The sequence below is a fragment of the Falco naumanni genome, chromosome 7 (genome assembly GCF_017639655.2).
Source record: "Falco naumanni isolate bFalNau1 chromosome 7, bFalNau1.pat, whole genome shotgun sequence".
NCBI lineage: Eukaryota > Metazoa > Chordata > Aves > Falconiformes > Falconidae > Falco > Falco naumanni.
The window spans coordinates 5,006,634-5,032,677 of record NC_054060.1 but is presented as its reverse complement, the minus strand read 5'-3'; the positions used below and the strand labels follow the sequence as shown (position 1 = coordinate 5,032,677).

Below are 26,044 nucleotides of genomic sequence, written 5' to 3'. Positions count from 1 at the left end.
ACTTTTTTTCAAAAAGCAATCCTGCCACATGATTGGTGACCCTGACCAGAAATCAGTGTCACGGAATCAAAAAAATAGAGGTTATACTGAAAGAGAACCAGAATCCTAGAGTGACTACATAAATTTAGCTGTCACTTACCTCTTGTATTTCTGACACTGTTTGGGAAGGAATGTTGAGTTCTACTTCTTATCTTCATGCTGGGAGCACTTAGTTTGAAAGGTGAGGGACAGATTCAGATCCTTCCTTTCCATATGAAGATATTTCTATGTCTTCTAGATCCCAGGTGTGTCCTCACTGTCAAGCTACAAAGTATTCTGAAGCACAGCCTTTCTTTTTTATCTAGTCAAGCTGTTTCTCTTAGTGCAAAGCAATTATCTACCAAAGCTGAGACTGAGCATTTCCACAACACTCTAAGACTAGTGGCCATCAAATCACTCTTCTCTATTCTTCTCTCTGGTCTGTGAATGTTATAATTGTGCAAGATTACATTTTGATTCTTCCAAATTTCTGTTCTGCAATTGCTGTTTGTCTTTAAACAAATGAGCATGAAGATGACATTTTCTGCAAAGTATGCATTTAAAAAATTTAATAGGCACAGGCATCCCTCCAAAGATCAATTAAGTTTACAAATTTAGCACAGCATTGTGATCTATATGAAAGTATATGCCCAATAGTCTCAGACAAGGACGCTCTTCTACAATTTAATTTATGTAATAGAAGCATTATTCAGCAATCCCAGTGTTATGAGTGATGTTCTAGGATATTTGGTTTTAAGCAACATAAACAGAATCTATGAATGGCACAGTTGCAAGCTGCCATTTATAAAAAATGATTTTTGGAAGCTGTTGCCCAGACTAAGAGGTGATTTGTCTAACCCTGTGATATAGAGTTAATTAGAAAAAAGCATCATGGCTAATAGCTTTTTAGAACCACTCTAAAACACTCACGGAGAGGAATATTGTACTACTGCAGAGAGCCATGTGTTTTGCCACTCTCACTGAAACATACTGATCAGAGAAAACTTCTTAATGTTGACTTAAATTACAAACATTTAGTGTAAATTAGTCAAGCTCTCTGATACATATTTACAGTTGCTAAGGAACTATTTATGACAGGGAGATAGGCTGAAAAAACAAGTAGGTATTTCCTATCTCTAATTTATTATTTTACAAGTTTTCAAATCCCGTGACACAATCTCTGTTTTGAAATGTTCTGGCTTCATTGGGGGTAAAATTTTTGTAGTTAGATTTGCAAAATCCACTATTGAGATTGTGAATTAAGGCATTTTTGTTAAATGTGATCTATACTAGCACTTAGAGGAATGAGAATTATAGATCACTAATAGTAACTAAAATCGGTATCATTGCAGGTCTAAAATTATATGGTCTTTACTTTTGAAAAAATAGTTCTTGTAGCTACTTTAATTGTTAAGTTAGATGCTATGTACCCTGTTTTTACTAATCAGCCATTAGAGGGCAATATTTGTACGCACACTTGCGGGCACACACACATATACCATGTACATGCCCTAGATATGTGCATAAGTTCAAAGATTATCTCAAAAAAAAATCAGTGGCAGAAGGACTCTTATTGAAGTAAATTAAAAACTAATTGCTTGGTTAACTGCATTCAGGTTTTTTCCAAGAGTTGTCAGCATCTGAGTTTTCAAGGAGACCTGAGCATTTAAAAACGTGATGAAATTAAAAACACACTGGTTTTGAGGTGACTAGATGGGTCAAGCAGAAATCTACACAGACTTTTTATTATCCTGCCATTTGAGTAGTTTGGAAAATTATTAGTAAGGATCTCATTGTTTCATGAAAAATGTCATTTTTTTTCTTGCTCTTTTGGTATTATTAAGTTGCTGATGCTGTATTTTATGATAGAAACGAAGAACGATTAATTATTGCCCTTTTGTACCTTTTTGGGTCTGATAAGCACTAATGCTTCATCCTCTGTAAAGTTCTGTAGTTATTTTAAAATGAGGACTGTAAGTCTGATTGAAACACCATGGGCAGACTGGGCATCACTTTTATTTTGCAGGCTATATCTGGATAACAAATGAAAAATGATGAGGAGATAATTATTAAATATGTATACTTCCCATGGAGTATCTAGCAATACAAATAATAATCTGAATTGCAGCAAAAATAATTCTCACATACTGCTGCAATGTAGAAAAGATTCACAACTATACCTTTCATTTTCATAGGACTGCTGTTCTTTTATAGAATTATACTGGCACTTTTTGGTCCTTGTTTTCTTATAAATGTATATTATACTGTAAACTTAGGAACCTTTTAAATTATTCATGAGGTAGAATTTAATATGGTGATGATTTCTAGCCTTTATGAGTTGCATCTTATATAGTGTGGCTCTAATGGTGATGGCAGTGATTCTGTGTTTGGGGGGGGGTTTCTTGTGTTTGTTTTTTTTTTTTAAGCTAACTTATTTGAGCACAACCATTCTAATCATATCCTCAGTTATTCATTCTTCATTCAGTATTTGCATCATGCTTATCACTGAAAGTCTATTCATTTACAAAATTAAAAAGTAAGGCAAAACAGGGCAATTATTTTTATTTCAAGTGACTAGAGTAAGTTGTAGAAGCAAAACAGGTCTTTTGGTCCTCCAGACCTGATTGTGTTTTAAACCTATGCAAGTGGCTATAATTACAGTCAAAGCATAATTTGGCAGTGGTAGCAGAATGAGACTTAAACAAATCGATGTTACACTGTAGTAATTTAAAATAAGCTTGTTGCATTTGTATTATGGTATGTAATCATAATAAGCAGCACAGTGAATTAATAAAATCTTCTTGTCACTAAAAATAAAAAGGAAATAATTGGTGAGATGGAGTTAACTTAACAGATGACTATAGTCAGCATCCTTTCAACCTAGAAATGGGAATGTGAAGGTCACCCCCATCTCAGATGACAAACGTAGAACATTTTGTTGGTAAACAAATTAATCTTTTGAAAGGTCACCATTTGTTTTAAGTTTTTATCCAGTTCTTGTCATCTGGAATTGGAGATTGACTGTCATTTTGCTAGGTAGGGGTGCAGCTGAAGCTGCTGAAGCTGTTTCTGTACATATCAGCATTCCTTGACAAAACTTGGTGCCTGATTGTGATGCTATGGGCTGCTGGTTTACAGCTGTCTCCGGACAAGAATGGAGGCCCACCCCTGAATTCCAATAAGTTGGTCCTGCATATTCTGCCTCGTGTAAGCTGGCCCTTTGCCCACAAGTAAAATGTATTGTAGTTCAAGCCAGCAATTATCTGTCTTACTTCCTTCTGTGCTGCTTCTGTTGCCTTTTTCAAGAAGCAGATGTGGGATTCACCAAAGTTCTCCATCTATTCTCTTTTGCACCTGTTACGGCATAATTTTGATAGAGGTAAATTTCTGGGAGAGCTAGCAGTAGGCTATGAAACAAACAAAGCTTCATTTTTCCAATGGAAAACTGTCGGTTCAGAGCCATCTCTGATTACTTTAAGAGCTTAAAGTAGGTAAGAATAACATAAGACCTGTTGTTAAAGATGCCTAGTTGCTCCCTAGTGAAGGTTTAATGTTGGGCTTTCCAATTTAAATAGGACTTTATTTCTGCAGGTAAACAAAACCTGAGGGAAATAAGGTGTGTTAATATCTTAGTATTACATCTAAGGGAAACTGCATCAATCATTAGGTAGATAAAATGCTGGACTATGTAAATCAGAATGAGAAGGACAAATTTTAATTTTCTATACAGTTTTCCAATTCAAAAATCTTCTTGAATAAAAAGAGAGCCAGTCATAAAAATTGTTCATGTTTTAAATCTATTACAGAGACTGTTACAAATTTGACTCGTCTGACTTGAAAATAGTTCCACTGACACTGGTGAGAATTTGTCCCTTACTTAGCATTCACTGTTTCTGCACTGAATACCATATGCTGGTTCTTAGACTTGGAGGACCAAAATTAAGTTATTTGCAACCAGAGTTAAATGCTTTCTTTTATTTGCTCTTTATTACTAAGATGATTTGGCTCAGTTGTCAGAACAAGATTCTTTTTCGTAATAGAAATTGATAGATGATGGAAGTGTGAGTGAAAGTGTTCCTTGATGCTGCTTCCTTGCTTTGCTGCTCAGGGTGTAAATCAACACAGGAAAAATACATCTGTTTAGACTGCAAGGCTGTGAATTTATAAAATGCAATGAAATTCTACAGTAATTCTCATCTAGACAAAACCAAAGCTGACCTGATCTATTGTGGATAGCAGACTCAAGACTGGACTTGGTGTCCTACAGAGATCCCTTCTAACCACATTTCTATTATTTCTATGATTCTGTGATTGAAAGCAAAGAGTGAAAATCACTTTGCACTTCTGCCTTTACTCCATTTGAGGTTTTTTTTTTCAGTCTGAAGTGATTTTCTGCCATTGCTTAACACTTAGATACCTCCTTCTCCTGTGTGAAGAGCGGACTCTGTTAATTTCTAACACTTAGGTGGCAGGCCCATTGAACCCTTTCAGTATCCTTCCATACTGACATAGAAATTATTTCAGAATTAGGTATTAAAGCAACTTTGCATCTTTCTTGAAGTTTGTCTACACCACACTTTCTTAGCTTGCTTATATAATATCATGATCAGGTAGCTTTAAAAGCCTTGCTGAAGTCAAGGTAAGTAGTGCTTACTTTTTCTCCCCTGTTCACAATGCTTGCTAATCTGTTGTAGAAAAAAATCAGATTGATCTGACAGATTTGAACTTGACAGGTTCAAGTCGTTCATTGATTTGTTACTTTCCAGATGTTTATAATTAGCCTATTTTGTTACTTAAGAATTCTTCCAAGTATCGTAGTTAAACCGGTAGGGCTAGTCAATGCATCCTTTGTCCCTTTCTAAAGATAAGCACTATGCTATTTTCCAGTGTTCTAGTGTATTTTCCATTCTAGAAGAGTTCCACCATCAGTTCTGAAATTCCTTTAGACAGTTCTTTTAAGTATCTTAGAGTGTATTTCATCAGGACCAACCGATTTCAAAACCTCTGAACACTCTCTGATCTGTTTTGCCCTTAAGTTAGCCTGTGATCTCTTCCCTTTTACATGACAATTAAGTGAGTTAATTCTATTCATAAATAGCTGCTTTTTAAATTATAGTTATGAACATACTTAATTATGTCATTTTTTTATTACCCAGAAATTTCTTTCTACTTGCATGTCGTTTTGTCTTAGCTGTTTAAGCAAATCAGAAGTGGTCATCAATACACCCACCTTCTGTTTTCTGTATGCTTTTTTTTTCTTGTGAAATTAATGAAGAACATAGGATTTATCAAGTTTGGTAATTTGCTATCCCTCCTATCCTGCTTCGTCTCTGGCATAGTTTGAGCTTGTTCCTCTAGTACTTTTTATTTGTGGAGCAGATAGTTCAGCAGAGTTCCAATTTCTTCCAATTAGATTTGCCTTCTACAAGTTCTTCCCTGCTAGTTTCCTGAGCATAAGGAAAACTGACCTTAGTTCCATTATTTATTTCGCTGTGCTTCCCACTTCCCTGTATAGGGGTTATGAACTTTGTAAATCAAACCTTGTTAGGAACTTAAAAATATAAAGGTAGATGGCAATTTGGAGAAGATAATCATGAAATGATAGATTACTGTTACATATCTTTTCTACCATTACTATCAAGCTCTGTGGTTTCCTGATACTTACTTACAAATCTCATCTACCTAACCTTCTGGGTTCATAAACTGTAGTTGTTTTTATACAGGATAGTACTCATCTTCTCTCTGTATTTAATACTAGTCTCTGTTCTTTTACTGGGGGAAAACCATAGTTATAAACATATTTTCAAAAAAGTTGTTCTAGTTAAATATTGCTGTCTAGGTAAAAAGAAAACAAATGGAGAACTAATCGGCAAATCCCTGTGGTGTTACAACAAGTGCCCTATTTAAAATGAAGCAAAAAGAAAAAAAAAATCAAGTGGGAGCGGTTTATCCACAGGAGAAAAACACTTTAGAAAGGGTAATAGAATTGTTTTTCTCATGTCCCAGGTTAATTACACTCAGAAGCACTTGAAATGGAAAAAATAGTTTTTCAGCACACTCCAAGCATATTTTAAGGCAAGTAAGCCTTAGCCTGCACTGCAAATGAAGTGCTTCCTTCCAGCCCTATAAAATTGTGTTTTAAGAGTCCCTGTGATGAAGCAGACGGTGTGCTGCCTTCAGTAAAGCATCCTTGCTGAATCATAATCTTCATAACAAACTTCACTAGAAGATGTTATTCATACAGGAAAATGTTTGAGGCTCCAGTCACCTTGCAGCAGTAGCGGTGTCTTGGGTTCCCCTCTTGCCAGAGGGGAAGCAGGTGAGGTGCCTACGGGTTAGTGTTGTATAGGGTGTGATCCTGTGCTTCCATGTTGGTTTGGTCTGTCTACACTTTAAACATTAAATGCTAGTTAGGAGCTGCTGGTTCTGGAATGCATGGTATTAAATTCCCTAGATTTTGTGTTTATGCCATAAAAACTGTAGGTGTGAGTAGTTTTAAATTGCGCTGACATTAAGCAGATGGAGGTCTATTGACAACATTTTTAAAAGATGCAATCTTTTAAATATCTTTTTAAGTTAACTTACTGAATAATGGTAATAAAACTATATAATTATGCTCAAACCAAACCTTTTTCTTGCAGTACTTAATATTTATGATGTTTAAGGTCTTATTTTTGTAATTGAGTTGGTGTAATTTTAGTGCAGATAACTGAAGGATGACAGCATTTTGTCAACTTCTGCTTTGATTGCTTACTGAAGTCTTCAAGAGGGCAGGTAATGCAGCAAACAGGCTGCTGGAAGAACATAGCAGAAGGCTGTGCAGACTGGGTGGAATTTTCATAGGTAACCATTCTGGGTTAGCTCCACAGTTCTGCGATGCCGCCCTGTATTACATAATGAAGTGAATCACAGTGGCACTGTGCAGTGTAAATGAGAGCTTAAGTTACATTACAGTTGCATCTGTCCTTATTTTAACTTGACACCTGCCCTGGACTTTATAGAAATTAAAGAATACAGCAAAGAAGAATTGAATATTTATCTCCAGTTAAAAAAAACACCAAACCAAAGCAAAAAAACCCTACCAAAACCCAAAAAAAACTCTAGGCGGCTTTTGAACTCATACCCTTCACCTGAATTGCTTTTCTTTGTAGCTTATTACATCTCTACAAACACAAATGAAATATGTATGTTTCACAGTGTTGTTTATCATCGCAAAACTGCTGGGGTTTAAACTAGGATAAAACTGACCAATAGTAAAGTCAGTGCTGCTTTACTGATACAATAGCAATAGCCTGAAAAAGGAGTCACTATTTAATTAAATTTCTTTCATTTTATATATTTTTGGGGGTCCTCAACAAACTGCTGGAGCTGAGAGCGAGTGGAAAAGTGTGGTTTATTATACCCTTTTCTCAGTATCAAGCCACTTATATGCCAGCTGGTATAAAGTTAATCTTTATTTTATGCATATCGCTATTTTCTTGGAATGCAAGGATGTGAAGATTCATACATCTAGATCCCTTAAAGCATCATGCTTCATAATGGCCATAACTAAAATGAGTGCCTATGATTTCTCTGAAAGATTCTCTATTATGATAAAGCGTACATATTTTCTATCTCCCTAATGTTTCCTGTGGACAATGTTATTATACAAATTGGGAGGAAAAATTACAATAATTTATTTTGATCTATCTCATTTCCCTGGTAGGATTATAAGTAGTTCTTTAGAGTTGCTTATCCCTTTCTATAAAGTTGATGGTTGATGTTATTCACTAATTATGGCACAATAGTGCTCAAAGAGCCCAATCATGGCCTGGATCCTATTGCTCTAAAAGCTGTATACAAGCATGATAATCAGTCATTAAAATCTAGTATTTTAAACCAGAAAGTCCCAATGTGTTCCATAACAGGTAAATATTATTCCCATTTTGCAGAATTAGAAATATTTCCTATCTTTATTATTATATGTATTTAGTATTAATTTTAAGGTGTCATCATTCATAATGAAATAATTTTTAAAAAAGACAATTAAAAAATTTCCACTATGTGGCATTATGTTGTCTTCCATGTAGCTCGTCAGTAGGGTTCAAGCGTGACTGTCCAATGTAAGAATTTCTAACCATTAGACTAATGAAGTAACTGGTAACAGATTGTCACCCACAAAAGCATAGGGCATTTTTAAAATTTGGTTTCACAGCTATTTGCTGACTAAAGATGAGACTAGGATCTTGAGCTCCACTCCAGATTGTGAGGGACGTATGTACTGTTGCATTCAAACCTGTCTGCTTCCTTTTCTCAGCCTGCCCCAGTCTCCCCTTTTCCCATTTTTTACTTGCCCCAGTCTCTGTTCCTTGAGTCTGTCTTCTGAGACTGCTTCCAGAACACATCCTAGTCTTATCTGCCTGATTCTCTGCCAGGCTCTTTGTCCAGCCTGCCCCAGTGTTCTTTCCTAGCCCTGCTGTCTTCAGGACTTTTTTCCTCATTCAATATGCCTGTTGGCTTTCCTGTTTGCTCGAAGACCCAGTATGCCCCTCCAACTACCTTTCTTCATCTTGAGATTGATAATGTATTCACCTGTGTGCTGGCACGCACTTACCCTCTTCTTTTAAACTTAGTATTTACCCTCTTTCTTGTGTTTTCTGGACCCAGCATGAAAGTTAACTGGAGAACCTGTAAACTTGCAGAGGAAGTTCTGAGCAGCATATATGAGAGCACACCCAGTCCCTAGGTAGTTTAGCTGCTAAAACTAAGAAACTTTTATCTAGATTTCTCAAAAAAAACCCCTGTTGACAGAGTGACAGAGTAAGGTTTGATAGACTAGTGTTAAATTTTCCTTTTGCTTTATAAAACATGTAAGTTGAATCTTTCATGTCTCTCTAGGTTTATCATTGTCTTTTTTAGCATCAGCCAGGTGAGAGAAAACAATATAATCTGGTGGTGGCTCACTATCATCAAGTGAGAGATCTCAATGATGTTATTTCCCTAGAAGTTGCATGTGCTGTAATGCTTTAAACCCACTGAATATCTAGCACTCTGCTTCTTTAGGAGTTGAGTACAACCCACATTGCAAATGGAATAGTATATGTATTCCTAGTCGGGAAGAAACTGAGGATACTTTGGAGAGAGAAAAAAATGTTAAGATTGTAACACAGACTTTTTCTGTTTATACTACTGAAGTATAAGGTGACAATATATTCTTTTCCCTGTACAATGCTCTGTGTGTGTGATACTAAGTGTAATAGTAAGGCACATGACATCACTGTCCCAAAGTGACGTGTGTCATTGCTTGAATTCCTGGCACTTAGAACCAGCAGGTTCTGTTTTATCAGGCAAGCACAGGTTAATTGGGGAAGTAAAGGAGCTTTAATCCCCACATTAGCACAGCCGGCATGGCACATGTTTCCACATCACATTATCAGGCTGTGTCATTCCCTGCTGTCCTTGAGGAACCCTGAAACTTCAGAAGTCTGTGATACTTACAGTTCTCAGATTTCCGAGCAGTTTCATGTATTTTAATTCTATTGGTATGCTTTCCAGGGAAGATTTATTTACATATTTGAAAGTGCTTCCTTTTTTTTCCTGGTACCTTGCCTGTATATGTATTTTATGTATTTAAAGACTGTTCTGTCAAGAAATACTATGTTTATGCTATACTCATTAAAATTGAGTAAACTTCTTGTGACTCCTTTATTAACTAGTACACTGATTTTTGCACAGCAAAAGTCAAAGACATCAATTGGATTTAATTAACTTTATTTTAAATTACTGAAGTTATGACAGCAGACAATACTGTAACATGTTCATAAGTTGTAAAAGCAGTGCTTATACTGATACATTATCAAATCTTAATGAAGCAATTCATAGCAGAAATTGTATTTGTTTATTATTGTGGGAGTAGAAAAGTGTGTCTTTGCAAATCCCCCATTTCCCTTTGTTAAAAGAAGATTCTGTCTCTTCCTAGATGTGTAGTCAGAAGACAGTGAAAGGTCATACAGTTAGCAACCTGTGGGACTTGCCTGCCTCTCACTACGTGGATTCTCCCTTACCCCTGTTAGAAGAAGATACAACAAAAGGTGAGTACCGAAGGCCACCTGGGTACTGTTGCTACCAGATGTATGCTACATAGGCAGTGTTGTTTGCAGTTTGGAGCAGATACCTGGTAATCAAATTTTCTGGCACCTCAAAACCTGTAAGAATTATGATCTCAAATGTTGCAAAGGGTAGAGATCTACTTCAGACTACTATACTCCATGTGGTAGCTAACTTAAGACATAGCATATGTTATGTTGAACATTCCTCCCCGAGTTAGTTATCTTGTAATTCACAGAGTTCAGCTGCTACTGGAAAGAACTATGTGCGATGGAGGGTTCTTGTATGACTAAATACCATGGTCAAAATAAACTGTCATGATTAATGTCTGGTTATTAATCATTCACTTTTAACTATGTCTGCACTTGGACTATTTTAGCAATCAGCCCATACTCATGATTACATTGTGGTTTACAAAAGTGTATTCTCCTCCATTCTACATACTAAATTGCCATGGTACAAGCATATAATTCCTTCTCAGAATCAGAACCATTACAGTATCTTTCATGTAGTTGTCAATTTTTATAGGCAAAGTTCACCTTCCTTGAAGGTAAAATATTGAAAGATGCAAATCTTTCAATAAAAGATGACTTCTGCTTTTCTAGTTTTGATTTAGAGTTGGGAGAACTTGGGTCTGTCTTTGTTTAATTCTTTCTTTATTGCTACTAATTTTTTTCTTTCATAGCTGGAATATATATGAATTGTAGAGTAATGTTATCCTTTTGTAGGTATTCTGAGCCTAACTGAACAAAAACTCATCCCTCCAGCAGCAAAGATAACTCTCCAGACACCTCCTGTTTTATCCAAAGTGGCACCTTTCCGTGAATTTCACAGGCAGCACAAGAAATCAGTTGTAGGTGAGTACAAAGGGTTAATAACAACCATCAACTGCACCTCCAACTTCACTTTCAGGCCCCTTGTTTTATCTTACAAGGAAACAGCTGTCTAATGAGCATTCACTCAAATTCTTAAGAATACTAAGTGCATAAAGATGTATATGAGCATCCTGTGTCTTACAGCTGAATGGGAATCAGATTTCTTAAGCCCTGTGAGGATTTGGTCCCTGTTCATTTCTGAAATCCTGGTACGCTCCCACCTGTGTGTTTCAAATTCTAAGTGCCTGAGTCTGAAGCTATGACAATTGGTGGTAGTGTAAAGCTGTGACTTACATGATTTACAACAGCTCATCAAGCAACTGTTTTGCCAGTGTGATTAAATGAATAACTCCTAGTAAGTGAATATACTCTGGGCAATGGGATTCTGAACAAAGGGTAGTCCAAACTGTTGTTGCTACAGCTGCTTCTGACATGTGAGGTCAGTATGGAGAAGAACATAAGCAACTTGAGCAGCGGACTCAGTAACAATCCCATAAACTTGAAAGTTCTAATGAAAAGGGGTGGTTGAAAACTAGAATTATATATGGAATAGCCTAGAGTATAAGTGCTGATATTTTGACATTGTTATCCTGGTTATGCCGTTGGCTGGCATATTACAAACTTTAGAACATCATAGATTAAAGCTGAAAATTGCAACCTACTTGGACATGAGAGCAAACTGGGGTGTGCCAGTACCTAATGGTAGGTGGTAAAGTATCAATTTGATGCCATTCTTGCACTTCTAACAATGAAACCTGTGATCATTTTTTTTCTTTGGTACAGGAGAGATTAGTAGTAGGGTGGACCCTGAGAATACAGACACCAGCATGTTTGCAAACTCAAAGGAAGCAATTTATGGCACATATTCCTCTAGTAAAGGTAACATTGCACCACTTCCATCCAGCAGCTTCATGGTTTCAGCAAGGAATTCAAAACCGGTGTGGATGTATTCAGCTCAACAGCTGGAATCTGAGCTGCAGATTCCTTCTCAGACACAGGTATTTAGACAGTGAGGATAATAAGGGGTTTGTTCATGTTTTTAATACTGTCTTCACCAGAGATGGTTTAGGAAGTGACTGTAAATCACTGAATTGGTACAGGAGGGTTTGAACCAAATCCAGTAAATAGTAAATATTGAAGTGTAATAGGAAATACTTTTTGTGTTGCCGGTTTCTACTGTTGCAGGTCTTCTACCTAAATTTGTGTGGTTTTTTTTTCACAGAAACTTAGAAAATAAGTCTAGAAAGGATGTTATGAGGTTATCTAGACCTCCAGGCAGAATTACCTGTACCTGTAATATTGCAGACAGATGTTTTTCTAACCTGTTCTGAAAACTTTCGGTGATAGCAACTCCACAGTCTCCCTGGGCCATCTGTTCCAGTGCTTAACTAACTATCTTTACTGTTATAAAAGAGTTTTTTAATGTCTCATCTAAATCTCCCTCACTGCAGTTAAGCAAATGTAGTGTTTCCCTTTATATTTACAGAAGACTATAGGGGAGTTTGACCTTGACTGCTTAATGCTTGCTGATTGTTCTTGATCCCCATGCAAAAAGGACTTTTTTTTTATGGCTAATTATTGTGTTCCACAGCAAACTGTCTGGAGTTTTGCTTGATATTTCCAGACTTTTTGACTTTTGTGTTATTGAGGAGATCTAAAATCAAAATAAAGCAAACTTGAGAAATGGAGATCAATGAGTTACATAAATAAAAATAATTACCTAAACCCAGTTTGCAAATAGAGCAAATGAGCTGCTGGCTAAAGTTGTCAGTAGATCTGGAATTCTGTTAAGAGGGAGGAACACTTTATTCTGAGTTTTACCCTATTTTCACTTATATGGCAGGATGATACCTGTTTTCTGGAGTAGATGGAGGCAGTCTCAGTGGAAGAATGCCATTGCAGTTACTTTCTGATTGTAGTCCAATGAATAACTGTAGAACTAAATTTTTATATTCAGCAAATTGAGTGTAGTTCCTCTGTGCAATTAATGTATTTCCTTAAAAATGCTCATAATCTTGCGTGACGTCTGAGGTCTTTATGTGGTAATGGGTTTTACAGTGTAAAGCTGGGCTAGACTGTGGTTATGATGTGTAAATCAGTACTGGTATTTCAGATGCATAAATTCCCACAGTTAAGTAATAAACAGTAATACAGTAGCATGTCTTGACCACTCATTTATGACCAGTGGCAATTACTCTTAATCTGTGGCTGTTCTTTTCCCACAGCCCCCACAAATGTTTCCACATCAGTCCTTACAGGATCTGTGCTTTGATTGCGACATTGCTGTTTGCCATGGCACGATAGACCGGAAAGCTCCAGGATTTCTGGCATTCAAGCAACATTATTGTTTATCTTGGGGGAGCATTATCTTTTTTTTGGAATGTACAGAAAAGCTTCTTAAGGACTATGATGTGCCATTGGCTACAATAAACTGTAAAAAGTTGGTGGAAGTCGCATCAGACTTTGAGCTTAACGAGAATCCTACCAAAAGCGACATTCTGTCAGTGATAAAGAATCAATCAACTGTGGAAAAGATCTTAAATCGACCTGGCCAAAGGTACAAAGGCCAAGGGGGTACTGAAATGGCCGCTACAAAGATCCAAGCAACGTGGCGATGTTATCAGGCCAGAAAAGCCTACGTCCATTTCAGGCAGCAGCAGTGGGCATCAGGTGTGATCGCGGTTTCTTGGCTCTTGCGTAATCACATGGCACGTGTGAAAAAGACCCTGAAGGAATCACGTCAGAGACACCTGGAGAATTTTTACATCAGGGCCAAGGTGTGCAGTGCTACCAGCTGTTACGGCAGCACTTCTTTTCTAAACATCTCTTGCTTCAGTGATTGCAATAAGCTGTTTCCATTTTTTCTCCCTTTAACCGTTCACTTGTCCAAGTATCATATTTCATCTTTCATCAGCAATTCAGCCTTTGTGGCTGCAAAATCTGTTGCAGTGTTTCTATGGAAAATGTCCCTTCACTTTGAGTTCAGTAGTTCTGTCAGAAAATCAATGTTTTAACTGCATTACCTTAGTTCCTTATATATACCTTGTGGCACTTAATTTGCAGAAAAAAAAATCCCTCTCTTCTCTACATTCCTGTCACCACTTTGTCAGAAAGTATTTAAGTTTGCAGACAGCCTCTTAATTAGTGCTCACAATTTCATTTATGTTTGCTTTCTTTTTTTTTTCATTCATATTCTGTTAATTAAGTGAGCAGCCTCTAATCTTCCCCTGCCAGTAGCTTCATGTAGCCACCTAATTAAATTAATTGGGGAAGATGTTTTAAGTATGTAATTAAATCAATTAATATAATTTATGCCTGGCTTAACTGTACAGTGGAAAAACAGCTGAAGTTTGACTAGATGAATCCACTACAGCTTCCTGTCACTGATCAATGCTCTTCTTGATTTTTAGCATCTGGCAGCCAACTGGAATCGCATCAGGACCTCCAGGAGGACTATTATCCATATCCCATCATTAGGTATAACACTTTTGCCTGCAAATCTATCAGCAACCTCTATTACCCACCACATTATGACTCCTTGATTGAGTTCAAGGAAGGCCCCTTGTTTTATTCAAATTGGTCTCGGCAGGAAAATGTTCTCGACATGATGAGAGTAATAACACAGGGCCTTCGCTCGAAACGGCGTTTAATTTGGGGATTAAGCAAATAAAGTCATTATGTGGGGGCCGCTATTCAGTGGAGAGGTGATTTGCTGTAATTTGCTTTCATCTGTATGAAATGAACTAAAAAGTTGTATTTTTCCCCCTGAAATAACAGATAATGTTTTCAGTCTTCTTTAATGATAGGAAAACATGGGCCTGTGTGTGTTGTTGCTGTTACAGCAATAAGCCAGGATATTGCTTGTACACTGTTTTTAATCAAATGTGCAGTCAAAATGATAAGCTACATTCTCTGAAATTATTTAGTTCTAATTACGAGCAGATGGGATGCTTTATTTGCACCTAGGGCGCCTGAGCAAAAGGAAATGCTGTGTGAACAAGAATAATTAAGAAGTTGAATAGTGGTTTTTGCGCTTAAATAATCTGCAGTTTCATGTTAATTAGTACTAATGTAATTATTTAATTACATTTATGAATTGGGGAGCTTAAAAGCTGTTTTCTGCAATGCAATGGCAGTGTAGGTGTTCAGAAATTACAGAATATGATTTCCTGGGAATTTCTAAAATGCACTGATAATCTCGTAAAGCATGAAATCCTGTCAAAATGCTTGTAACTTGATTTATAATTTGTACTTACATAGCAAATTAATTGACCTGAGAGATTCAGGATTTCATAAAGTGACTTGGTTAAGACCTGAATTAATGAAGACTGTAAATAAGTTTTAAGTTCTCAATTTTGGAGCCCAGATAGCCTTTCATTTCATGATTCTGCTGACTGTTTAACATAAATATGTTTGATGAACAACTGAGTTTAATTACACCTCTGTCTTAAAAGTCTCATGTGGATATGCTAGGTTAAATCATGTGACTGAATTCTATTTTAAAGCAGGATCGTTTAAAAATAATTTATACATTCCACTGTTCTAAACTGGTTGAAGATGTGAAGGAGAGCATTTGTTCAGGAAAAAGCAAATATTAATTAGGTGTGTGCATTCAAAAGTTAACAGAGTCATTGCACAACAGATGCATTCAAAGTTGTATTAAAAACATCTCAGCGTAATAAAAACAAACTAACAAAAAAATTAATTATGTCCTTGTTCCTCTGATGGATTTGTAGCATGCAGTGGAATTAATAGAAGTTCTTAAAATTATTTCAACTTCTTAAGTGAATTCTAAAAGTCTAGTGAAATTCCACTTCATTTAACACTTCACCTGGAGCCCAGGCCCCAATACTGTAACATGCTTTGTGCAACCTTCTGCTGTAAATACAGGATTTTGTATATGCATGCATTGGAGGCTGCAGTATTCAAGTGGAAATTTTCCCTTAATGAGGAAATAAGTAGTAAAGATAATTTGAGTGCAGATGTTTTCTTAGAAAATTAGGATACCTATTTAAGTAGGGCATGGAAAACAATATTTTATGCCCTCCAAAAGAGGGATTTGAAAGTGCTGTTTGAAAAAATTATTCATGCTTGTTGTTATTAAATGCGTCGGCTATATCAAGAGGTTTAGTAGAGTTCCATAGGGTTTTTACATGAGTTAAATAATGATAAGCATTTAGCTTATTAAAATGTAACGTAAATATATGGCATTTTTTTCTTTTGACATGTTAAGGTTGAACTGATTTTGAGAAACAGCAACATAAAATGTCGAAGAAATTGACCAAATTTGGTTTTATATCACTTTAAGAACAGCTTACATTTAAAATTTGAAAAGATAAAAACATAAAGTCTGTAAACTAAAAATCTTTAAAATATAAGAATAGAAATAATTTAAAATATTTAATTGTTCTGCTCCTACATATTTGACCTTTAAAAAAATTTGTAAAATTTTGGGCTCATTTACTGGAACACTTCCAGCTAGTAACATTTGTGTAGTTTCTTCTCAGGCCTTTTCCAGTTATGCTTTTGATCTGCCATGTCTTGTCATATTTGATTGGAAAAAGAACTGTTAAATACCCTGAAATATTTTGCCACCTTTTCTTTAGCCTTATGGAATGTTACAATTAAGAAGTCTATTTGGGCAGGAAACTGGACAATTTAAACCAGTAACATGTTGTTTCGGTCTAAGAGGACAAAAGGACAGCTGACAACAGCAGGATTTGGTTTTTAAGGCCTGAGTCTGGGTAATCATAAAAATGCTTCTAAATGGCAGGAACTGGGACAGAGCACGTAAACACCAAGACAGAGAAGTAGTTTGATATGCTGATAGTGGGTTTTCTATTCGGTTTTGTAAATCTAAAATAGAGCCTGAAATTTTCTACTCACGTTTCCTTGACTTCAGCTTTTAGGGCAAATGAGTCTGCTTTTTCTTCCCATGCAAGTGGAATTCCAGTAAATGGATATAGTCATAACTGTGAATTTCTCAGCAGTCTTCATTTTCACAGCAGTTTCAGATTCATGTAAAGTTTCTGGAAATAATCCAGAAAAAGGGATAGTGAAGGGCTTAAATTATACTGCTGCAAAATAAATGTTTCCATTTATTTCACCAAAACAAAACCTTTGGATTTCTACCATAGCTAAAAAAAGAAAGTAGATTCAATTGTTTAAAGATTGTTTAGCATTTTTATGAGCTAGTATAAGGAAAAATGAATTTGAACTTTTTAATCAGGTTTACTCCCACACTCTAATGGATGAATACACTTCTGCAGTATTTGGGATTCAAATACTGTTCCTTTTTTTAATTCAACTATTTTGAAATGATTGCCCCATCTTTCTATCCAAATAGTTAAATGTACAATAAATAAAATTTGTCACCCTATATGACCTACTGTATATGTATCAAAACTTCCTCTTGTGTGATACATGAATCCTTTTTAAAAGCAGTTTCAGTTCAACAGTAGGTGTGCCAAGTATAGTAAGAAAAGTTAACTATTATTTATTAGACCTGTCCCAAGCACTGGGAAGCACAAGGTGGCTGAATCCTAGATAGCTCTTTCCTCTTTCCCCTTCAGACATCACCCCGTGGTTACTTAAACTGTCATGTCGTGTCTCCCTGTACTCTGTACTGCTGCTTTTTTCAAAGGCAAGTTTGAAAGCATTGCAGATTCTTTGTTGAGAGAAGACACTTTGAGATGAGCGAAATTTATCAAGAAAATGGCATCTAAGGGCATTAGGTCATAGCTGAGTTTGAAAAGGGAGGTGAAAGCAGGCCCTTTACCATTTATTCATATACCCCTTATTTTAGTACTTCAATAACTCTCCCTACACTTCCCTCTGTGCAAACTGGGAGCATTGCACTGAAGTTGTTGCACATACACTACTGTAAAACTTCAAGTGAAGGAGGAAGGCCCTCAGTGTCCTTTCAGTGCCTCTGAACTGAGAAATAGAAATTTTTCAGTTCTTGCTTCCCAAGGTCAAACCTCCTGCAGACCAGCCCCACCAGCAGGCTGCCATGGTGCACTGATGCCTTGTGCAAATGAGCAACCCTGTACTCAAGCGCTCTGCCACGTCTGGCTTTTGTTACCATCGCTGTTTTCAGACACCATTTGGAGTTTAGCTTACCCAGATTGCAGGTATAGATCAACTGAAGTAGTGGTTCTTTGAATCAAAATCGGAGCTTTGGCTTCTGGCAAATGCAAATTTATCGGAAATGTGGCATGCATTTGAGACCAAATGCTGTAGCACAAAATGTTAGTGATACATAAACCAGCTGCACATAACAAACCAGAAATGATGGCACAGGTTATAGTTGTGCTGGAACACACAGACTATGATCGCAGTATATGTCATTCATTTGGGTTGAAGTTTGTTTAAACTGCAGGGAAAGGAATATTAAGCCCCTGCCTTCAGTAAGCGTTGTCAGATGACTGGCCAGGAAAGTACAGAGCATTCAAAATGTAGCAGGTGTTAGGATTAACGTGGTTCATAATGTCCATTGGAAGCTGAGTGATTCGCAAGGAGTGGATATTCCTCTCATTAAATCTAACGAGGTCATGTCAATGGGAGCTAATATATAGTGAACTAATGTTTTATTAACCTATCTAAGGAAAGTACACGTGGTAGTTGGTGTAATGCTATAGTGTATCTGCAGAACCATAGCAACATGCAAGTTTTGTTTGTTCAATTGCTAGTTTAACTCTTATCCTTTCAAATAATTACTGTTTTTCCAAGCAGTAGTTGCATGTTGTTTTTCTGCCCAGATTCCATTCTTAAAAACAAATGTGTTTTCAAGAGGACAGTTTAGTGTAGGGATACCGGCTACTTTCTACATTTGAAATTTAAATGTTTTGAGCTTGTTAGACAGCGTTGTTAGTGGCTTAAAATTGGTCCCCACCTGAGACAACAAAATGAAGCCTTGAGACTGAAGTATAAGGGATCAGAGCAAGCTTTTTTGAATTACTGTAGCTTAATATTAGAGTGGCAAAAAAAAAATCAATATCTTTTACCTTGATATAGTTCTGCAGGTGCATGGTACCATTGTGCTAACTACAATATGTAAGTTTCACAAAAAATTACTAAAAGTGGAACTGGTGATTTCCATTTCTCTGTATTTTATTATGTTCTGCTCTCCTGTGTGCAACATGTCATTGCCACAGTCCCTTAGAATCCTGATTACTTGTAATAATTGTCCTTGTAATTTGCTTGGAAGATCCACTATTGCCGTCTTTCAAAATGAAAGCACTGAAATACTAAGCAGATTTTAGTCAAAGTAAGTTTTTCATGAGTTTCAGATGATTGCTGATGTGCAGATACATGGAAATGTAAGGATCTTGGTAGCAGATTGGTCAAGATTTTATGCTGAACACTGAATGTGAGGCTTAACTTCCTTATTGATTCAATCACAGCTATTGCAACTAGCAACTCACGTTTTGTGGTGGTGTGTGTTTGTGTATGCGCACCAATTAATTTAGAATTAGCTGAATTTCGAAATTACAGGATTAGAGATTATAGTTACAGTGGTTATGTCATTTACTGCAGTCTTTTTGAATGCAAGTATGCAGTCAGTTGGAAGTGTGAGCTCCAAATAGATAATCCAAGCTCAGGCAGGCCGCCACTCATTCATCCCCTGCAACAAAGTGATCAGATATCACCCAGACATCTCCTTAATGAAGTGGTTTTGTTGCCTTTTATCTATTTGAAGAACAAAATGTACCAGGATTCTTGCTTAATGATGGTGTCAGGTTTTTTTGGTGTTTAAAAAAGATCCAGAAACATAGAAGATTCAAACAAAATAGTCTACATGTTTTAATTATAAAGCTCTATTAGGTCTGTAACATGTAGGTCTGTATTTAAAATCTCATGACATGAAAACACGGTGTTGCATCAGTTGACTAATAAAAGTAAATTCATAAAGATGATGCAATTAGTGTTATACCATGTTTGAGGGGTTTTAATACTTTTATTACAGCTTCTTTTAACCCAAAAGTCTAATTTCTTTCAAATATGTACCAGGGGTTTTCTGAATACAGTTTGTGAGGGCTTTCCCTGTTTTCCAGGATATTCCCAGTGCACCCGTGAGCATATTCCTGATCTTGCTCTCCAACAGAACATGCAGATGGGAAGGCTGTGTGACATACTGGGTATGTTATGAGCTGTTGGCTGCCTATTTTTTGATCGTTATTTGCCCGCAGTTGTGAATAAAAGAAAATGACCAGTGAGGACTTTCTTTTTGTATTAATGTTAAATACAGAGAACATATAAACTCAGAAGTAATTTATCTGCTGTGGCATTTTCTCCTGTCCAAGGTATTAAGAAAAACATGGTGATTCTTTCTGACTCCGTGGTAAAGTAAAGCAGCCTCATCCTGTGGCATGCTGAGCACCACAAATGATCAAAAGTGTTTAGTGTTCTACAAAATTAGGTAGCTAATTCTGCTAGTGTTCATCCAGGCTCATATGGAGAGAAAGATGTGCTAGAAAAGAGCAACACCTTATTTAAACCATTTTTTTTTTAATTAGCAAATGAGGCAAAAGACATGCATTTAAAAGTTTTTCCTGGAATGACAGTCCTCTTTTAAGCAAAGCAGCGAATAATATTATTTGTCAGTGACCAACTTCATTGGCTCCCTGGAATGACATACTTTACATGATTCATGTATATTTCAGTATCATTATTATTTTATAAATGCCATTTAGTAAGTTTGTAACAAAAATATATTAGATCCAGAAATTTACAGTTGCCTAAAATAATAATGTAATTGCCTTTATATATTATCTAGGCACTAATATTGTTTTTCCACTGTACAGTTTTATTTTTTAATTTTTTTAACATAGGGGTGTTTTGGGTCTGTAAAATGATAATTAGAAACTTAAAGGTACAAAGGCAGCACATTAAACAGGCATTCCTTCTCACTTTAAAATCTGTGAACGTGAGAACTGGTTCTACTGCAAAAATGTAAGATAGACTATGAGTAAAATACAAACTAATTAAATATTAATACATTATTAACTAGAGGAGATGCTCTACCTGTGCCTGGCAGAAGAGCATTGATATTTACCACATTAGTTTTCTATTTCTTTAGAATACCAGAGGATTTCCTTGCTTGTTGTGATCTGTGAGTTAATCTGTCTCTGAAGCCCCACCGTGCCCAAAGGAGACTTGTATATCTCTTTACAGGGCAATGCTAAGAGTAGTAAAATGTGTTGCCACATTTTATTCAACAAATTCACTTGAGCTTGTCAATTTTTGACAGTGCAGTCCATTCAGCATTACAGCCGAGACTGGCAAGTAGTCTTTTTGTACCCTAGCTGGTAAATTTTCAGGCTTGTTTTGCAAGTCTGAGTAAATGTCTAAAAGCAATAGAGTATTGACTAACAGTTCTACTCCTTTTAATCATTTTAAGAAGTGATATGGTAATGAACTGCATTATAGAAAGGCTGTGCGGAGGTTTCAGATACAGGGCTGATTGTTGGATACTGTACTACTTTAATGCTTCAGTTGAGATTCTGGCCGTACATTTTTAATGCGGGCTGTTTGCCTGCTGCAGTATGGCAAAACAAACAGAATGAATGGGGTATCTTATTCCTTTAGAACATTAGTCTCCGGGTTTCCTTCGTCCAATACTTGCTTTGCTTCTGATTCATTCACATGTAATAGCAGTTGTCACTGGCACTTTCCAGGCTCTTGTTCCTGTGCCCAGTAAAGACAATGAAAGACTTCCTACTGATTTCAGCAGGAGCTGGATCCAAATCTAGGAGTGCTTTTTGGCAGCGTGTTCTATTGATGTTGCAAGGCCCATTAATTCATTAGCTCATCTATTAACATTAATATTTTCGAAGAGCAGAGTAGTTAAAATTTTCCAAAACAGTGTATATTAAAGGCTTTCACTTTCTCACCTCGAAGTGTTTGTGTACACACTGTCTTTCAGCCCAAGTTGTTTTACATGCAGAAAAACAGATTTTCACACTGTGGTATTTAACTAGCTAATCTGCACACTCGCATGCTCAGCAATAGTTATTAATGGTATCCTACCGTGTGCTTTGTTGTGGACAGGACAAGAACAGGAACAGGCCATGCAAAATCCAGGCAGCATATGAAATTGCGATTTCATCAGCTTTCTAAACTTAATAGCTCAGTTTTATAATTTACTGAAGTTAATGGGATATATTTTTAAAGCAGTGCACAATTCCCATTGATGTTAATGTGAGTCGTGCATTTAAATCCCCCTGCAACACTTTCAAAATTCTGCCCCCGATATGTGCTGCCGATTGAATTTCAAAAACTAGCTATTTCTTTGGGTTGCTGACCTGTCTTCAGAGAAATGCTGAAGCACAGGAAAATCAGTTAAACAGCTAAGATTTGGGAATTACAGATCTCAGTTTTATTTCCAGTGGTCTTTTAGGGAAGCTGTTTGTTTGCAAATGATCAGGAATTATCAGATTGCTGTTCTGAATGGAGTTCACCTTTCTTCCAGTAATGAACATTGTGCCCCTTTGTTTTAGATGCCAATGTGGACGTCATCTACATCTGCCCCCTTCATCTGAGTGAGGAGTTACTGCAGTATTACAATAAACTCCTGGGTCTGCAGGCAGCTGTTAGATCTGGGAACCCTGAGGACATGGGTGACCTGCAGGACAGGTTCAAAATTCTCACCCCTGAAGCTATAAACAGCTTCCCTGTGAGTTTGTCTTCTAATTACTACAGCTTGAGGGATGCAGTAAAATTAAATTGGAAATTTTATAACTTGTAACGCTCTGGTACACATCAGTGAAATATTATTGCAAGTTTAAGGGCTTTACTGATTAGACTACTAGTTAGAGCATTGGAAATAAATATCCTGGTTTAGCTTTATAGACTTAGTTGAGAGAGTCCTATATTGGCTATTTGCAGACCACCGCCCCTTCTTACTATATGCTTGGGACTGAGAATGTGATAGATTTATATCTCTAAGCAAATCATAGCGATAAACCGCTCTTATTACTCAAACTTTTATCTCCTGGTAGCCCAGCATTCAATCATTCATGTGTTTGTAGTGTTTCTTGCAATTAAATCCAATGCAGAAATTCTTAAAAAACATAACTTAAAACGACTTGGGTTAGGTAATACAGAAATATTAGCTCCAAACTTGTCATCAGTTTTAAATCTATGTGCTAAAACATGGTCTAAAAGGAGACCTTAATTAACGTACACTACGCACAGTGTTTCTGAGAATACTGCAGTGTGGTGAAGACTCTATGCAGTGGAGACTAGTTTTATATTGTAAATATTAAGTCCACAGTGTCTTAGCTGAGATTTGATTTTTATGAATCTTTGTGGTGTCTTTATATCCCTAGGGTTTATTCCTGAAGCCCTCCTCCTAATTTTGATATATATTAATAACAATCTTCTAGTTATTTTGTTAAGCAAGTATTTGTTTTACTGTAGACTGATTGAAACTGAGGGCTTCAGAAGGTAAAGAAACTTTTTATATTCCTTAAGTGTGAGTATTCAGATGTGTTGCTGAACATTATGCTACTGTAGAACTACTCTTGTGTACGTGTGTGAATCCTTTTCTGTTGAAATAGTCTGAAAATAGCTAATGCAAGAAGAGTGCTTAGCTCTTTTGCTGTATAGGGAAGGACCCCTGAGTCACAGCTGTCTCTAGGAGTTTGGCCCTAGTTAAAATGAATTCTGTAGATATGAATGTGTTCTGTTTTCTCTGAAACTGGAGAAAAGCATCAAGACTATATTTGTGTTTTTAGGAGCTGGCTTTTCTTTAGTATTGTCCTTTTATCCGAGTACTGGAAACCTGCAAGAATCACAACTGCCTGTGCTGGGTCTTAACCTTGTAAAGTAGAATTATTGGGATGGTAAATCCTTGATAAATACCAGTAATATATTTTTTCTTTTTAAATTGCACTTTGACAACTGTAGCTGGATACTGGGTTATTTTTCCAGTACTAACTACCAAATATTGGAAGCTTTAAGAAGCATTCTACATGAACCATGCTACAAATATCACCTAAACCACATCATACTATGGATACAAGATGAACTGCTAAACATGGACAGTACAGGAATGGAAAATATACTTCGTGGACAATTTTGGTCATACTGATTTGGCTGAAGTAGTTTCACTGTAAGAAAAAAAAAAAAAGCAGGTTGTTTTTAGGCATCCATCTCTTGTGTATAGCCTTCACTCTTCCAATTTCTACTGAAATATTCCAAACAATGTTTTTTTTTTCAGGTGAAGAGCAAAGAGCTTTCTGAAAATATATTACACAGCTATGATTTACTGGGGAAAGTTACATGCTGTGATGTAGGGAGCCTAACCTTAGTTTCAAGGGCTACATGGTTCTTCTGCGCTATGGATTGTGCCGCTCCCGCAGCTGTAGAGTGCTGAGGAGCATATATCGGTGCCAGGTGCCATCAGAGAGAATGGGCCATTGCAGGTGTTATGTGATACCAGGCTGAGGTACACCCTTGTTCAGTGTAGTGCACCCGTTTATATACAGAATCCTCAAAACTACCTTTTTTTCATTAAGCGTGTATTCTTTACCGTCTATTAACTGATGTGCCCAAGAAGTGTATCTTTTTTTGTGGAGAGGAATCTGTATTGATAACTGACCATAGTCATCCATTGGCTTCAGTGACCATGGGTTTAGCTGTCATTTTGTCTGGGTAAGGGTTAGAGCTTTACAGGTTCTTTAAGGATCTTTCTTCTGGGTTATTTAATAAAAAGCTTTTGTTGTACCTAATGTACCTAAATTTATTCCCAGTATGTGAAAGTGTGGCTTAAAGGCCACCTTAGCAGGCTCCTTTTAGCAGTTCTAGAAGCACAAATCGGCCTTGCCCAGTTTCCTAGCTATTTTGATGGAACTGGATGTAAGGAATATCTGTAGAAAAGACACCCAATCACAGATAGCTGTGTGCCCTTTGGCATCTGCACAGGGGAGGCAGAGAGAGACTGAGGAAAAAGTTGTCCATATACTGTCGTCCTTAGGCATTTGCTAGCTATTAGAATGACCTCTTGTGACTTGGTGCATCCACGTGCAGTGTGAAAACACTTCTAACCAAGGGTTACATATCAAATATCATATCAAAACAGCGTGGTGGTGGCTTTGCTCATCGTGGTAAAGCTGACGCCAAGGTCAGCTTCTCTGATCTTGAGAATTTTAAAGACAAAACCAAAAATCAACAGGCTTGAGAAGCAAGACTTAGCCCTTTGGTTAACCTCCTAACCACTACTCTATGCACGCTGCACTCAAATTCAGAGGATTCCTTGGTTTTCCTGCTTTCACTTGCACTACTGTATATCATGGCAGCTATACCACTCTTAAAGCAGGAATGAACTAGACTTTACAACCTGTTTCCTGCACTCCTTAATTAACTGTAAAATCCATTATTGAGAGAGACAAAGCAAATCTCATCCCTACATCACCACTTGTGGCCCCAGGGAGCAAGTGACCGGGGCTGGAAATTGATCCTGTTCTCTACACTGCAGAACTCTGCCACAAGACCAACAGAACGGGCCATCTCCCTGCTTTTATACCAGTGCTCAGGAGAAAGGAAACAAATGAATCAGAACATTGAGTCTCAGTTTTAAAACCGATGCAAGGAAAAAGACTCCAGAAAACTTGTTTGTTGTTCTTTTTGCCCTCATACTTCTGTGACTCCCTTTTTCCTACTAGAACTGTGAAAAGCATCTCATTTCTGATTTACGTTCTCATTGTCCTTGCAGTATGTCTGACTCCTTTACAGAGATACTTGGGCACTTTTTGCAGCTGCATGTTTGGTATGAGAAAGCACCAAGGAATTGACAAAAGAGGATTCCTTTTGTCCGTTTCCATGGGCCTCCTTGTCTCCTTTCCCACCATCGTCCCCATCCAAGTAGTGGAATCAGGATTTATATTTCAGTCCCTATGGAGGAGCATCCAGGATTTTGAAGGAAAATAGTCTGGGTCCTACAGTCCTGGAAATCCCTAGCAAATCCAGTATTTGTGTGATCCCAAAAAGGAATACTTTCCTGACTAGTGCCTAAATTAGACAAAAGCTCCATACGAAGAGGATTTTCTTCTTGTTACGAT

At 36.9% G+C, this 26,044-nt stretch overlaps 1 protein-coding gene across 2 annotated transcripts in view; it reads left to right on the top strand.

The window, feature by feature from the left end:
* The window catches only part of IQCH (IQ motif containing H), a 72,765-nt gene that overhangs the window by 6,922 nt on the left and 39,799 nt on the right, over positions 1 to 26,044 (top strand). For both annotated transcript variants that reach the window (XR_005828762.1, XM_040599679.1), the window contains exons 6-12: positions 9,977 to 10,088; positions 10,833 to 10,961; positions 11,763 to 11,977; positions 13,205 to 13,756; positions 14,390 to 14,456; positions 20,036 to 20,119; positions 22,481 to 22,656. Coding sequence is in view for 1 of the 2 variants with exons in the window: in XM_040599679.1 (XP_040455613.1) it covers positions 9,977 to 10,088; positions 10,833 to 10,961; positions 11,763 to 11,977; positions 13,205 to 13,756; positions 14,390 to 14,456; positions 20,036 to 20,119; positions 22,481 to 22,656 (1,335 nt within the window). In the remaining variant the exon portion in view is untranslated. The remainder of the gene's footprint in view (positions 1 to 9,976; positions 10,089 to 10,832; positions 10,962 to 11,762; positions 11,978 to 13,204; positions 13,757 to 14,389; positions 14,457 to 20,035; positions 20,120 to 22,480; positions 22,657 to 26,044) is intronic.